Consider the following 15,839-nt stretch of genomic DNA (forward strand, 5'->3'; position numbering starts at 1 on the left):
AGGATAAGGGAATTATCCGAGGGAAACTAGAGATAATGATCTCATATTTGAGGAAGGCCTACAAAAAAAGGCTGAAATCTTCATTTAGTTTGGGACTCATTATCTTACTACTCGAAGAGAGACTGTAATTCTAATAATACTAGTGCATCCACAAGTGGACATAGGCAAAGAGTTTCTGCTGGACCGCTATAAATTTATGTGTTTCTTTGCTTTCCTGTGATTATTTTCTTGAGTAATTCATAAGAGATATTCGCGAGTATTCCCATAGAGATATAATCTTGGGTTGACTAATTTTCACCGTCAACAAGTAATATTGAGGATATCGCAAAACGTTGGCTTATAAAACAAAAGGGTTTTAAGAAAAGACCGCATCATAAACATGATGATAATGTCTCAATTTTGGTTGAAGATTTTAGAGGGCAAATCTTTTTTGCCGTTTGAATAAATCTTGAGAATCCCGTAACCCTTATAAGGCCCTATACACACAAAAAAATAAAATAAAATAAAATAAATAAAAGGCACGAACAACAAACAAAACAAAACAAATCCAATAGATAGAAAACGCAATGCCAAACACATATACAGGAGACAAACACACAAAACAGTCGACATACGAAACACAATTAATATAATCACAAAAACACGTGCACACCCAAAGAAAATAAATAACAAAACCACAAACCCTATTGTCGAAACCTCTATCGTGAGACGACTGTCGATAAGACCAGCAGGAAGAGTAGCACTCTAGCCATACTGACATACCGCTCGAATAATAATGTAGAATTCGACTCCTACTATAAGATTGAGACCCAAAGTTTCCCTTTCTTTCAAGTACTAGTATAAGTCTGAGACCCAAAGTTTCCCTTTCATGTCCTAGTATACGTCTAAGACCCAAAGTATAAGAAAAAGTTTCCCTTTCTCATATATATACATGAATTACGATACAAGATCTCGATCCTCAAAATCAAAATCGGTTCCCCTTTCTCTAAAGACTTAACGATGAAGTGGGTTCGTGGAGCAACAATCGGCCATGGAAGCTTCGCCACAATCAGCATAGCAACGCCCAGAAAATCCTGTGCTGAATTCCCTCCACTCATGGCCGTGAAATCCTCCAAAGTCTCTTGTTCTGATTCGTTGAAGAACGAGAAACGAGTGCTTGATGCGATCGGAAGTTGCCCGCAAATCATTCGATGTTTCCGTGAAGCACAGAGCGTCGAAAACGGCGAGAAGTTCCACAATCTTTTCATGGAGTACGCCTCGGGAGGAAGTTTGGCAAACAGAGTCAAGAGCCAAGGCCGTCGTTTGCCAGAATCGGAAATTCGCCAGCACGCAAAATCGATCCTAAAGGGGCTTTCATTCATGCACGCGAAAGGGTTCGTCCACTGCGATATTAAGCCTCAGAACATTCTCGTCTTCGACAACGGATCCGTCAAAATAGCCGACTTCGGGCTCGCAAAAGAGTCGGGCATGGAACAAAACAACTACATGATAAGAGGTTTGGTTTCTTCGTTTTCGTACAATTTTCATGACTTAAGCTTCGTTTGGTTTACAGGTTTAAAATTTTAAATTTTATAAGAGAAAACAATCGTAGCAAAATCTTTAAAAATGGTTTAAACTGCAAACTAAACCAGTCATTAATCATTCTTTTTATAATTCAAATTATTAATTTAACATAAGAGAAAATAACGTAGTAAAAACTTTAAACATGGTTAAAACTGTGAACTAAACTCGTTCAAATTATTGGTTTAAGAACGAGTGTTGAACAAAATTTTTCTCCAACAGGTACTGCCCTATACATGTCACCGGAGTCAGTAAACAACAATGAGTATGAATCGCCCTGTGACGTTTGGGCTCTCGGCTGCACGGTGGCGGAGATGGCGACCGGAAAGCCGGTGTGGGATCACGAGGAGGGGGCGAGTGTTTGGCCTCTCTTGATTAGAATTGGCGGAGAAGAAGAGCCGGAAATTCCCTCGGAGATTTCGGAGGAAGGCAAGGATTTTCTCAGAAACTGTTTCGTTAAGGATCCGAGGAAGAGATGGACGGCTGAGATGCTTTTAAGTCACCCGTTTGTTGTGTCTGATTATGATAATGGTGATGATGCTAAAGACACTGTTCTATTAAACGAAGAGAATTGCGTATCAACTTCTCCAAGATGTCCTTATGATTTCCCAGCATGGGTTTCGACTTCGGAGCAGGAGATTTCACCAGAATTAAGTTGCTTTCCTTCGCCGGCGGATAAACTCCAGGAGTTGGTGACAGAGGAGAGACCCAATTGGTCGTTTTCCGATAGTTGGGCAACAGTCAGGAATTACAACAATTGTTGCTAGCATTTCTTTTGCTTGTAAATATAAGCTACGAAAGACGGATTGTGTTTTTTTGTCAATCTGATGCGTTATTTTTACATAGTGCATATTATGTACATTTTACGTAGAATATAAGTAAAAAACTTTTCTTTAGTCAAATTTTTATTCATTTTTTAATGGATTGAAGGTCAATTTCCTTCTTTCTTGGCTTAAAAATTCCAAGAAGTTGGAAACATTGCTTGGAATTGGACCCAAGACGTACGTGAATAGCCACCTTGAAAAGAGTTGTATTACTTTCGAGTTGACTCCCTGAGTTGTAAACAATTTTAACTAGCAGTACTTTTAATGTTTTTTCTTTCTTTCTTTCTTTATTTTGTAAGTATCCAAATTCCAATCTTACGCTTATTTCAATTTTCAGTTGTTGATGTTTTCTTTTGAACAAGATTAAATGAGTAGGGGTGGTACCTAACTAATCGTTTGCTCAATGAAATAAACAGCGACTAATGATTATTAGGCATGGAAAATATATTTGAGATACAACGGGCGCCTTTAGAACTCGTTCTAAAATGATTTTATTTTTTGTATGAAAATGAAAATGAAAATGCTTTCAATCTCAGACAGAAATCATTTTTAAAAATGTGTTTTGTAGTTTTCTCAAGAGATTATTTTCAGTATAAAAAAACACATTAATGTCTCTCTCTCTCTGCTCGAGAGAGGAGAAAACAAAAACAAAAAATAAAAAACGACTAAATGTCGTTTTTCATTTCTCTCTCATCTTACACCAAACTAAAAAATCGTTTTCATTTCAGTTTTTTGCCTTTATTGCGTCAAACGCCGTTTTGGAAGCGTTTTCATTTTTCTTCTCAAAAACGTGAAAAATAAAAACGAGATCAATTCCAAACACGGTAAAATTTGGGTCCCCAGATTTGTTAAACCATAAAGTAATAGAATGTGTCTCAAATGATCCTTATATGTTAAGTGTTATTCTTTCATTTACCTTTTTTCATAGACTTTGGCATTGAAGCTAATATTAGTTGTTTTTACATTATATTAATATAATTATTTATTATGAAATACGGTCTTTTTTAATTTTTATATCGTTTTTATCATGGTTGTATACCTTTTGAAGCTATAGTTTTAAAAATGTTTTTATTTCATTGTCGTTCTGTCAAGATTGCCATGTTGAACATCATGTCGATTTATATGCTTTGATATTATAGGATTTTGTCATTTTTTTCATTGTGGTTTCCTACAGTTACGTCGTGTTTAGAATGTTTTGCTTTTAAGTCGATATTTTTTCCTTAATCGCTGTCCCTCGTCGTGTTTGATGTCGTTCATTATGATATTGTCTTCCATTAAATATTGTCGTTTTCAATTTATTTGTTTTTGTTACTACATATCGTTTGTGTTTTTTGGTGCCGTATTCTTCTTCATGTTATCGTTTATAACTAGACGTCATTTTGAAGTTTTGATGTGGTAAATTAGCAGTGGTGTGGTTTGGTTGTCTTTGCCGTTTTCACATAGTGTTGTCTTTTCCGTTTTCATATAGTGCTGTCCTGCCGTTTTAAACGTTTCTTCTACTTTCCTGTACATTCCCACTGGTGTAATGTTGCATCAATTTAGTCTGGCTTTTTACATGTCGTTAGTTGTTTCATGTTTTCTTTAGTGTTCTCCCTTTGGTGCATGCATTGTGATCTCTTGATGTCATGAAGTAGAAAATAGCGTTAAATTATTACTAAACATGGAAAGAACAAAAGAAAAACTTAAGAAATTAAGAAAGATTGGGAATGCATATAGCTACAACTTCATGCAGAAAGGAACCGGCTTTATTTACAACGTCAATAATTTCGCTTTCCTTTGGTAATTTGGTGTAAGAACAAGACTATAAGCTGAATACTAGTTGTTCGATAGCCGCCAATTTAAGTGCTTCAGATGGAACAAACGTTTATACTTCTATTCCTTTATTTCAACCTTTTGTTTTTTAGAATATTCAACTTCATATTCTTGAGTTGATTTCTATGTGCCTTTATTATGTAATTAATAGTACAAACTTTCACGTCATGTTCAAGTTTGATGCACTTTAAGTTTCATTAATTTTTCTTAGATTCTATATTTATTCAATGACTGCGGTTATGGAGCGTGACACAAAGCAACTCATTGTCCTTTTTTCTAATCTATGTTGTTTCACACATTTTGTATAAGTCTTTTCTTTTGAGGCCCATCGATTGTAGAATGCCCTTGTTTTATAGTGCTATCATTTTTCTAAGTGTCAATTATTCAGAAGTTTATGTTGTTTTTAGTGCCATCTTTATTAGAATGTTGCCGTTTTTAATGCAGTGTCGTTTTTGTTATTCATATTTATTTTCAAATTTTGATGTTGTTTATTTTACTACTTCCTGTTCACATATTTTTAATCGTTCCAACGTATCGTCTTTCTTATGTTTTATTTCATTTTTTTTACTGCTTACAATGTTGTCGTTTCCGATGTATGTCGTTTTTCTTACTCATTGTCGTTTCAAGTTGTTATGTTGTTGTTCAGTTGTGATGTCGTCTATCATTGGCCTTTCGAAGTCCAAAATTTGATGTCGCCTTAAAAATTACTGTGGCTTTTTGAATGTTGCGTATTGTCGTTTTCATTTGTTTCATGTTGTTTTAATAATATTGTCGTTTTTTAGCCAAGAGTTCTTATCTTTACACAAGTCTGTCATGTTTTTGCAAGGCTTCTTTTTTGTTTTTCTACTTTTTTTTCTTCTCTCTCTGTCCATGGTCACAGTGACACCCCAACAAACAAGATGCGATTCCTTCATTTGTATATCGGATAACTATTTTTTACGCCGCACGCAAAGGGGCCTTTACCCAAATGCACTTAGAGTGCGGTGCAAGGTTGCAGTGAGAGAATAGTAATAGGAATGGTAATGGTAATAAAAATAATAATGGATTAGAATGAAAAAAAAAATGATTTACTTTTACAAATATAATAAAATGAGATATGAATATTTTTATTTTGACAAAATTACCCCTCATGTTAATATAACTAATATCATATATATTAATATAATCATTTAATAACTAATATTATATATATATATATGTATATATAATTATAAGGATATAATATATATAATTATAATTATCGTTATATAATTATTTATTATTATAATACAATCATAATATATAATATAAAATGATATGTAATATAATATAATATTGATATTGTGATTATTTTATATTATAATGTTACAACTATACTATATTATATTATTAGAAATATAGTATAATTATAAAAAATGTAATAATATAATATGATATAACATATTATAATTATAATATATAATATAGTATATTATCATTTCTAATTATAGTATATTATCTATTATAATATAAATTTATATTGTAATTATGCAACATAATATGATATAATATTATATTACATGATTATTTATAAAATATGAAATTATCATATTTAATTTTATAGAAAATACTACTATCCTAATTATTATTATTATAATTATTTATTACAATATCACAACTATATTATATTATATTTTATTACATTATAATGTTAAATATAACTATTATTATTAATAATTATAATATGACGATTATATTGTATATTATATTAATAATAAATATAATTATAATATTAAATATGGTATATTATAATATACGTATATAATTATAATGTATTTTATTATCTGTTTTAAGATACTATTACATTATAATATAAATTATTATAATATAATATTAATTATATTATGGATATTAATATTATAATATTTATAATTATAATATTTAAGAGTAATGATGGAAAAGAAAATTAAAAGAGCTTGGAATGGGCATTCCTCTCATATGAGGGAGGAATGATGATTCACCTATTTGATGGAAAAGTCATTCCATTTTGAATGGTCATTCCTTTTCTTAAAACCAACCAAACATGAGAATGAACCTTGATTCCTTTCCATTTCTTTCCATTCCCCCCAACCAAACATACCCTAAAAGTTTGCAGACACCATTAATCCCTTTTGTCATCAGGAAAAGAAAAAAAAATGTTGCGATTAACGTGGGAGTTTTAGATAGTCAATATTTGGATCCGAGAGTTATTTTAGGGTCCGTTTAGTTTACTTATTCGAGTTTTTAATTCGAGTTGAGATGTGATTTTATATGAGTGCTTTTTACTGTAGTAAAAAAGTTAGATGTGATTGTTTCTGAAAGGTTTTTACTGTAGCAAAACTCAAATCAGCGAAATGAATGAGACCTTAAACTCTACTGAAAAATCAATGCATGTGCATCTCAACAATCTCATGTACCTTCCGTCAAAAAAAAAAAGAAAGAAAAAAACAATATTAGAAACCTCTAATGTTTCTATAAACCGAGCATATATATGTATATATACATTGAAAATATTGTCTCTTCACATGAAGCTGTGTAATATGGCTTGGAGATATGAACTATAGAATCCAGTTACCCGAGGACTTGACGCGTCTTCTAGTAGAAAAACAAGAGTCGAATATTTTGCCGGAAAAGGATGAGGGCCTTAACGAGTTGGGAAGCTTCGGTAGGAAAGTTTTTCTTCTGTGAAAATAAATCTTCTCATAAATCATATATCTCAATTGTTATGCTAACTTATTTCGTTTAAATTCCCATTAAATTTACAAAGCCTAAAGGAGAGCTCAAGGAGGGACATGTATTCTATGGTTGGAGTTAAGGAGGAATAGACTTTGCTCCTACTTACAAGCAGTACAGCTCAGTGAAAATTTTTAAATTTTACACTTAAATTCTCATTAAAATAATATATGCGTCTATTAAAATAAATATATTTTCTTATATGCTCCTACTAAGATAATTTGTTAAAAAAAATTTAGTGTGCGCCCTTACTGAAGTAAAAGACTGACTCCCAAAACTTAATTAAATTCAAATCAATAAAGTAAACGGGACCATATAATTCCCTCGGAGATGTTCTTACGCTGTACTTTTAGTAATAATAACTATTGGCGTTTTCTTTCAATTGGGTGACTATTGATAATTTCAAGTGGACGAGGTTGAAATTATCGGAAAAAATAGGCTGGACTATTATGAGATGAGACAGATATAATATTTTAAAAATTAATGAGGGATAAATTATAAATTTCAATAGATTTCACATATAAAGTTAAAGGGAAAAAAATTTAAGTGGGGTGACCAACTATTTTAAATTGTATATATGCTCATTATAAAATTTCTTTTTATCAGTAAAAAAAATTAACAAATTTATTTTCGTATTATAGTGGAAATGAAAATTGAAAATGATGGATGAATAGTATAAAATATGACTGAAAGTTCGACTATCACCAGTACTATGACAGTGTTCATATATATATGGCAGGTGTTAGCTTCCAAGTGGAACTGCGTATTTTGAAAATCCTCCCACTTGGTCACTTTTTGTCCCAAATTGTTGCAATAATAAAACTTTGCATGTAAACGAGAAAGCTACTTGTTTCTGTCCCTTTTCCCTCTTTTTTTTTTTCTATGTTTTGTTGTTTTTGTTCTATAGCATTAAAAACACCGAAGAAGGTGACATTTTCCCACTCTCTTCAAAATACTTTTGACCATTTGGATTATCCCTATCTTATTTATTTATTTTTTTATACGTATTATTAATTATGTTATATTAACTACCTCTTCTCTATTGGCCCTTTTCCCTAAGTTAATAAAATGGAGACTTTATTAGCAGTAGAAAGAAAGGTGTTTTAAGTAGGGGTAAATGATGGCTAAAAGTCAATTTAAAAGACTAGAATTCCTAATCTTTCTTTAATCAATCTCTATGAAATTTGATTTCCTTTGGCCAATCCTCCACGTTTAAAGTGCATTTTACGCCAAAGTTCCCACTTCTATTATTTAAAATATATAATATATATATTACTTTCTGTCTTGGCGTTTGTTTCTTCCAAACATCCGTTTGTTTTCATTTAGGCGAAAGACGACTTGTTTTGCTATTTCCACCACTGAAATTCTTGCTTTTAAAAGGGATGGATACTTTAGTTGAATAAATTTGATGATTAAGAAAGCATATATATATATAACGACAACAAACAAGAAAATTCCCACCTTTTAGCTTTCCCTGCGCATTTTAAGAAGTTTAAACTTTGTGTTGTTATAGCGGTTAGTTTCTTTTCATACGCTAACACTTTATTAGGATGCTGAGAATGAAACAGAAAAGAAAGAAAGAAAGAAAGAAAGCAACTGGGTTACAAACTTTGAAGAGAACAAAACATAAAGATTATAACGACAACAAACAAGAAAATTCCCACCATTTTAAGAAGTTTAAACTTTGTGGTGCTATAGCGGTTAGTTTCTTTTCTTATGCCAACACTTTATTTAGGATGCTCAGAATATAACAGAAGAGAAAGATAGAAACTGAGTTACAAACTATGAAGAGAGTCCATCTAAGTGTAAAAAGTAGTAATCAATTCAGTTTACAAAGATTACATATGATTTATTTCCCAGTTTAAGCCATAACGTAATGTCAATATGCCATTTACTAGTTGCAAAAGTTTCTCTAGAATAAATAATACTAGAAACAAATCCAAGAATTGCGATTGCTGGTATAAAAAGAAGTTACAGAAAGCAACTGTAATATCTAAACAAGTAAATAAAAGTACTCATAAAAGCATTTTATGATTAATATGCCTGTTTAATTTCTGTGGGACGGTTGTAATAGAACACACAATTTTCATAGCTTCGTTAAATAAGAATGGCATTATACAACCAAACAGAAAGGCTAGAACCATTAACTAAAGAAGCTAAATTATGCAATAGTGATAATTGTGATAATTACAAATGGATGTAATTTTGAAATGGGGAAATTGTTATAACGCATTACTACATCTCTTTCATACCCTTTTTTTTTTTCCTTAAATTATTTTTCTGCTACATCTCTTTCATTGCTACTTCTCGGGCAACAATAAGTTCCTCTAAATCATCAACATCACCCGTTTCTGTAGGCATCAAAATGTCATCATCAGCTGTGAAATGATATTTCTCTCCTATGGCTCTTAGAAGTTGGTATACTTCAAACATGGTAGGTCTCTCCTTCGGAGTGGCCACTACACAGCTGCAAGCAACTTTAAGGAATTGGAAAAGCTCGCCGTCTACGCCTTTCCCGACCAAGGACTTGTCGATAGCTTCATGCAGCTCGGAGTTGCCAGATAGTTGTGAAATCCACTCTGCCAAATTGCCCTTGAAGATTTCAGGAGCTTTGGAAACATGGGTGGGTTTTTCACCGGTTACTAACTCAAGAAGCACAATTCCAAAGCTATAAATGTCTCCTTTTGGAGTGGCCACCAGAGTCCGGGCGTATTCGGGAGCAACATAACCCAGATCACCAAACTCTCCGTTCACAAAAGTACTCAAATGTGTGTCGACCGGGTTCATGAGTCTAGCAAGGCCAAAATCAGATATTTTGGGCTCAAAATCTGCATTGAGCAAGATGCATTTGGAGCTTATGTTCCGATGGATAATACGAGGATTGCATGTGTGATGGAGATATGCTAACCCTCTGGCTGCACCTATCCCGATCTTCAGCCTAGTTGGCCACTCCAAAGCCTTACCACCCTCCTCCACGAAGTGCAGTCGATTGTGGAGGATGCCATTAGGCATATACCTGTACACCAAAAGCCTCTCCTTCTTCGCCACGCAAAATCCTAAAAGCGGGACTAAGTTGCGGTGCTCTATTTTCCCGAGAGTGGCCATCTCCGACAAAAACTCTTTCTCAGAGTGTTGAGATTCCTGCAACCTCTTGACCATAAGTGAACTGCCATCGTCAAGCACTGCTTTGAACATGGTTCCAGTTCTTCCGGTTCCAATAATATTGTCTTTACTGAAACTATTTGTAGCCTTCATGAGATCACTCAATCTCATTTTTGTAATTGACTTCTCAAACATGGAAACCTGAAGCATACAGTGTTAATCAATCAAACTGAATTTTTTGTAAATTAAAACTATATAAATAACTGTTGTATTTGAAGAAAAAAATGGATTGAAATAGCTTGCCTTAATGCCTTTAGTTCCCTTTAAACTCCTTGCCCATTTGTTTCCTTCCGGATCCTCTTCCTTCTTCCTCACAGCCACTCTACGGAAGAAGAAGGTCAAACCAACACCAACGGCTAATGCTGCAAAAGTTGCACCGCCAACAGCTGATGCCACAATAACCACGGTGCGAGATTTCTTCTGGGGCACCTCACAAGGGTCGAGAAGAGGCCCACAAAGTCCTGGATTATTTGCATAGCTATCTGCCTTTATCTCACTACTTTGAAATTTTGGGACTTGCCCAGTGAGAAGATTGTTGCTCACACTAAATTGCTTAAGCCGAGAGAGCAAGCCAAGCTCTGGAGGAATCTGACCCGTCAACCGGTTATGATCGAGTTTGAGAACATTCAAGTAAGTACAATTTGAGAGCAGCGTCGGGATAGACCCCGAGAAGTTGTTGGATGAGAGATCAAGAGATGTTACATAGTTCATGATTCTGGAGATATTAGTGGGAATAGGTCCAAACAGCTTGTTGTTCGAAAGATCTAAACCGGTTAAGCTCGAGCAATTCACGATTCCCTGAGGGAACAGGCCCTTGAGCCCCATATCCGAAAGGCGGATATTGAGAACTTTGTTCTCATCAGGGTGCCAGCACTCTACCCCAATAAACTTACAGATGTATCCTTCAGTGTTGTTGTTAAAATTCCATGAAGAATTCAAATAGCCATACGGGTCTTCTAGTGACTCTTGTATACTCTTCAAGCAGTTTATATCATTCACAGAAGCAAGGCTTAAGCTTGAATGGATCAAAAGCCATAAAAGAATACCGCCAGAAATGTCAAGAAACCGGCTACTCAGCAACAGATTCTTAGCATATATATACATGTCTGTATATATAGCCACCAAAAATCCCAGAGAAACGCAGCTTGATCTCTCCTTAATAGGAGCTTAAGACAATTACAAAAACAGGAAAAAAGCCAAGAATTAGCCCAATTTTTCGGAGCTAAAAATAAAAACTCACATAAGCCTAGCTTCAGTAACAACAGCAAAAGCCTACAAACAAAATTCCAACATAATATGGGGAACCAATTCAGTTCTACAATTTTGCTTATACAAAACGCAAAGAGAGTCAAAATTTAGCTGACCCAGTCGAGTTGACTCGGTGGTAAACAACGTAAATGCGTATATTTCTTAAATAAGACAACATAAAAATAAAAAATAAAAAATAGCAGCTAGAAATGAAAGTTTGTGTGAGAGAATTCAAAGACCCACCTGGGAATTCACAACCCAAACTCGGAGACAAGAACAGAAAACCCACTAAAGGGTTCTTGAATCAACTACGGGACTGGGTAACTCCATCGTCTAACAGAAAATAATTAAAAAAAAAAAAACCAAGTCCAGAAAGAAGTCCAAGTCTGTTATTATCTTGAAGCCATGACGAAATTCAGAGTTTTTTGCATAAATAGAAAGGAAATCGGAGAGGAGTGTGAATGGTGACTAAGTTTGGTGGGGAAAAAAAAAAGAAAAAAGCTGGGATGCGTCTGATTTGGAAGAGAGGGATTGAAAGAGAAGAAATTGGAGAGAGAGAGAGAGAGAGAGAGAGAGATTTTAACGGGTCAAATAAGGGCGGCCATTTTTGTCAAGCTTAGCGACGACTTGGACTGATAGAGAGCACCAAATAAACTTTTTATTTTAGAGCGCTTGACTTAATTTTTCGCATTGATTGTTAAGGTTTTTAATTAAACAATAATAAAGAAAATAACATTATGCTATAAATAAAGAAAATAACATTCTGCTGTAAACATTTCATATTAATATTATTTTGAAGCAAGAAGAAAATATAAATAAACGTCGAACATTTTAGTTGAACGAGGTTAATTTGACGAACTCTTTCTTTCTTTTTCTTTTTTTTTTTTTTAAAGGTCTTTCGACTTTCAGTAGTGCTTTTGAGTGTTTTAATACATTTTTTCCTTCTTTTTGAAAAAAAATAATATTTATTTTCTCCTTCCCCTAATCCGCTTTAAAAAATAACTTTTTTCCCTTTTTCTCATTGAATTTTTTCCCTCTATGTGTATAAATAAATTCCACCGTTATCGTGTTTTGTCTTGTAAAAAACGCGTCTTCACCATTTTCAGTCTTCACCTGTTCAATCCTAGCCCTTGCCATTCTAAATATTTTCCTTGGTATATAATATTGGCTGGGATTTTGGTTTAAAATCTTCTTGTTGTTGGTAGATTCTTGAATTTTTTGATGAATAGGAAAATTCGTGAATTAAATTTAGTAGCATTAGTTCCCTTTCCCCACCCAAACCAAAAAAAAAAAAAAAAAGAGTAAATTATTGATCAGGATAGACGGCAGATTATGCAGTGATATTATGTATTTTAAGAGTAATGTTTGGAGCACTTGCTTGTCAAAAAAATAATTAAAAAAAAAAGAAAAGAAATAGCAATACTAATACTAATACAACAATAATAATTTACTTTAAATAAGGGAATCGCAATTCCCACCTCGAAGAAATATGTAAACGAGCCCTTTTTATTATTATTAATACTAAGACTTCTTGTATGGTTTAATGACCGGACCCCACTTTATTAGTTTTTACATCAACTTTTTTTCTATCGGTAGAAAAATGGAAAATGTAAGTTTTAACAGTTAGATTAACTCTCTAACAATTTGATTTATGATAGTAGATTATTTTATGTTGTGAGTTTTAAATTTTTACACGAGTTTTTACTGGTAGAGATGGGATAGTTCCTATTGTAACAATTATCAATTTATTGAATCATCATTTTCAAATTTGTATTGTTAGGCCAACATATATCTAAAATGGAAGTAATTCAAAGTAACGCATACTGTAACTCTAAATTTGTTTGGATTAAAGAAAGAATTAGAGAATTGGAATGCGAGATCTGAATTAGAAATGTCTCTAAAAATGAAGAAAGAAATAAAACAATCATTTTGGGGAGGAATACTATTTTTTCCACAAAGGTCGCCAATAATTGCTCAATGATATCGATTGAGATTTCAATAAAATTTCAATTAGTGACCAATTTAGAGTTTTCTCCTCCAATTTTGGGTATTGTAAAAATTTTCCCTATAAATTAGAAAAACGTGGCATTCATATCGATTTAGCTTTGAAACCTTAATAAATTTGCCCCGTTGTTTAGTTGGTCCACAGAGGAAAAACATAAAGAAAGAAAGAAACCTACATGGCATGCGCGTGATTCTTCAAAATCGCAAGTTTAAGTTCACATGCTGAATTATGTTGAGTTGTAGAGTTTAATTAATTGTTCCGACGATTTATTGTCTTACACAGAAAATTACATAAATTAATCTTTAATAGAGGACATCATTTTTAGGTATTATTAGAGATGTAAGAAAACACATAGAATTAAAAGGTATGCGATTTTTTCTTTTAACTTTTTCTCTGTCATAGTGGAAAAATTTGAATGACTAAAAGATGACGTAATCTCAATTAAGACGAACTTCTATAAATTACGTGTGTCAATTTTCACTTAATTTCTTTTATTGTGATTTTTATTGCTCTGAGTAATTGAAATTAGAGCGTCTAATTCTTAACAAGTTCAAGACTAAAAGCTTATTTGATAAGATGATTTGTAGTCGTTTGGTAGATAAAAATTTTGAAGAGAATAAACTGAGTGCAGGATTTCAAATCCTTCAAATTATTTAAATTTTAATCGCTCCAAATGAAGATATTATACTGGGAAATAGGCATTTTTTTATTAGACACAAAAGAAAGATACTCTCACTCCTCACTACTTTTTCCTATATAAGTTATATATCCTTATTTTCTTTCTCTCTTAGTATAAGTAACCTAAAGGTCTAGTCCACCCCTTTTCACAATCGCGTAGTTAGAAGACATTTGATTTATGGATTAGAATCATGAGATTAGAATTATTTTTTATTTACGTGTATTTTTTGTGAGAGAAAATACTGTAGCGAACCACAAACCATGATTCGAATTAAGAGACGAATCCCCCAACCAAACAACCCCTTAGTTATTATTTATAATGTTATAGTCCTAACAAAACAAAACAAACATGTGAATATTGCATTGCATATTTTTATATGATATAGGTTAGATTATTGTGGAAACTGATATACTGGATTAAACTTGTTAGAGTTTGTATTTGATTTTCTATTTTCTACAATAACGTACAAAAATTAGAATATATAAGAATATATATTCTTCTTAAATGCAGTGTTACAAGATAAAATATTTGTCATAACTTAAAAAAGAATGAGGTATTTATTTATTGTCGCTGTATGTTTTCAAAATCATTGTTACACAAATTAATACCTTATTGGATCTTATTTTTACATGTTAAAAGTGAAACTATTTGGCTAAAATTATATTGAAACTAGATAATATATGCATTTTAATAGTTTTAATGAAAATTTATAATTTAGAACTCCACATTACTAAGCATGTTCAGTTGCATTTTTGAGTTATGGTGACTTGAGTGTAGATCTTGAGTTGAATTTGAGTTATAACTTGAATTGAAGTCGTAACTTGAGTTTGTATTTGTGTTTGAGTGAGTCAAAACTTGAGTTTGTATTTAGATACAGTATTTTAATAAAAACTCAATGATGATGAAAATTTTTTATAGGGTATATGGGTGGAATTTTATTCGTCTTTTCGTTGTGAACGCATAAAAAAAAGAATCATCTCAATTGGAATTAAAACGAAAAAGTTATACGTTTTTAAGAATATAAAAAAATAATGTTTATTAACTTAAATTTGAGTTTAGGATATTGAGTTGAATGGAGAATTTGAACTCAGATTTTAACCCCAAACTCAAGTTAAAATTCAAGTTCAAACTCAAATTTTACAAAAGAACATGAACTTGAATAAAGTTGTAACTCCAGTTCAAACTTTTTTTGAATTTGGGTGCAAACGAACAATACAATTTCTAACTCTATAAAAAGAATTATCCGAACTTACACGTAAGGGTAGTCTTGGTCATTTTGAAGGAAAATCCATCAAGTAAACATAAAAAAGATTAAACATATCTGTTTAGGACCTTTTTTAGTACTCTAACATACTAGTAGACTAAGTTTTATGTGTTGAGAATACTGTCCTAGAAGCATGAGATGTAATATGATATTTATTATTTATTTAATAAAAGAGTTTATTCATCATTTAATGTGCATATATTTATGAATATTTTATGAATATCAAATGAAAATTCCGTGATTATTTATGTAACCTTAAACATTGTATATAAGTGTTATATACGTGAGGATAATGTTTAAAGATAATAATCAATAACGTTATTCATAATGAATTTAATTAAAGTTCAGAATCTTTAATTAAAACATTATTAATAAATGTCATTCTCATTTAGAATGGAACGGTGCTATCCGTACTGTTAATATGGTGAGATATTGAATGAGTGTATTTCGCATAATGAGATTATGTGGAATAGGGACACAGACACAATATGAATTTATAATAATTTTCGTTAAAGTATAGAAATTCTAATTGAGTCTACCGATGGTCATATATAG

At 32.2% G+C, this 15,839-nt stretch overlaps 2 protein-coding genes across 2 annotated transcripts; one reads left to right on the forward strand and one right to left on the reverse strand.

The window, feature by feature from the left end:
• Positions 1-999: 999 nt before the first annotated feature.
• LOC21390821 (mitogen-activated protein kinase kinase kinase 17) lies at positions 1,000-2,327 on the forward strand. Its single transcript, XM_010097281.1, has 2 exons — positions 1,000-1,495; positions 1,783-2,327. Exons 1-2 carry the CDS (start codon positions 1,000-1,002, stop codon positions 2,325-2,327), a joined length of 1,041 nt encoding a protein of 346 aa, XP_010095583.1.
• Positions 2,328-9,019: 6,692 nt separating this feature from the next.
• LOC21390822 (probably inactive leucine-rich repeat receptor-like protein kinase At5g48380) lies at positions 9,020-11,984 on the reverse strand. The gene is made up of 3 exons (XM_024165076.1): positions 11,580-11,984; positions 10,332-11,254; positions 9,020-10,229 (listed from the first exon to the last, which is right to left on the reverse strand). The coding sequence occupies exons 2-3, from the start codon at positions 11,190-11,192 to the stop codon at positions 9,210-9,212; spliced, it is 1,881 nt and encodes a 626-aa protein (XP_024020844.1). The 5' UTR covers positions 11,193-11,254; positions 11,580-11,984; the 3' UTR covers positions 9,020-9,209.
• Between the last annotated feature and the right edge of the window lie 3,855 nt (positions 11,985-15,839).

The sequence above is a fragment of the Morus notabilis genome, unplaced genomic scaffold (assembly GCF_000414095.1).
Source record: "Morus notabilis unplaced genomic scaffold, ASM41409v2 Scaffold579, whole genome shotgun sequence".
NCBI classification, from domain to species: Eukaryota; Viridiplantae; Streptophyta; class Magnoliopsida; order Rosales; family Moraceae; genus Morus; species Morus notabilis.

What these genes read in the sequence shown, in the direction of transcription:
- LOC21390822 (XM_024165076.1), bottom strand. Translation starts at nt 11,192, where the DNA reads ATGTATATATATGCTAAGAATCTGTTGCTGAGTAGCCGGTTTCTTGAC. An exon ending in AGGGAACTAAAGGCATTAAG is followed by an intron (nt 10,230 to 10,331) that starts GCAAGCTATTTC and finishes TGTATGCTTCAG; the next exon opens with GTTTCCATGTTTGAGAAGTC.
- LOC21390821 (XM_010097281.1), top strand. Translation starts at nt 1,000, where the DNA reads ATGAAGTGGGTTCGTGGAGCAACAATCGGCCATGGAAGCTTCGCCACA. An exon ending in AAACAACTACATGATAAGAG is followed by an intron (nt 1,496 to 1,782) that starts GTTTGGTTTCTT and finishes TTTCTCCAACAG; the next exon opens with GTACTGCCCTATACATGTCA.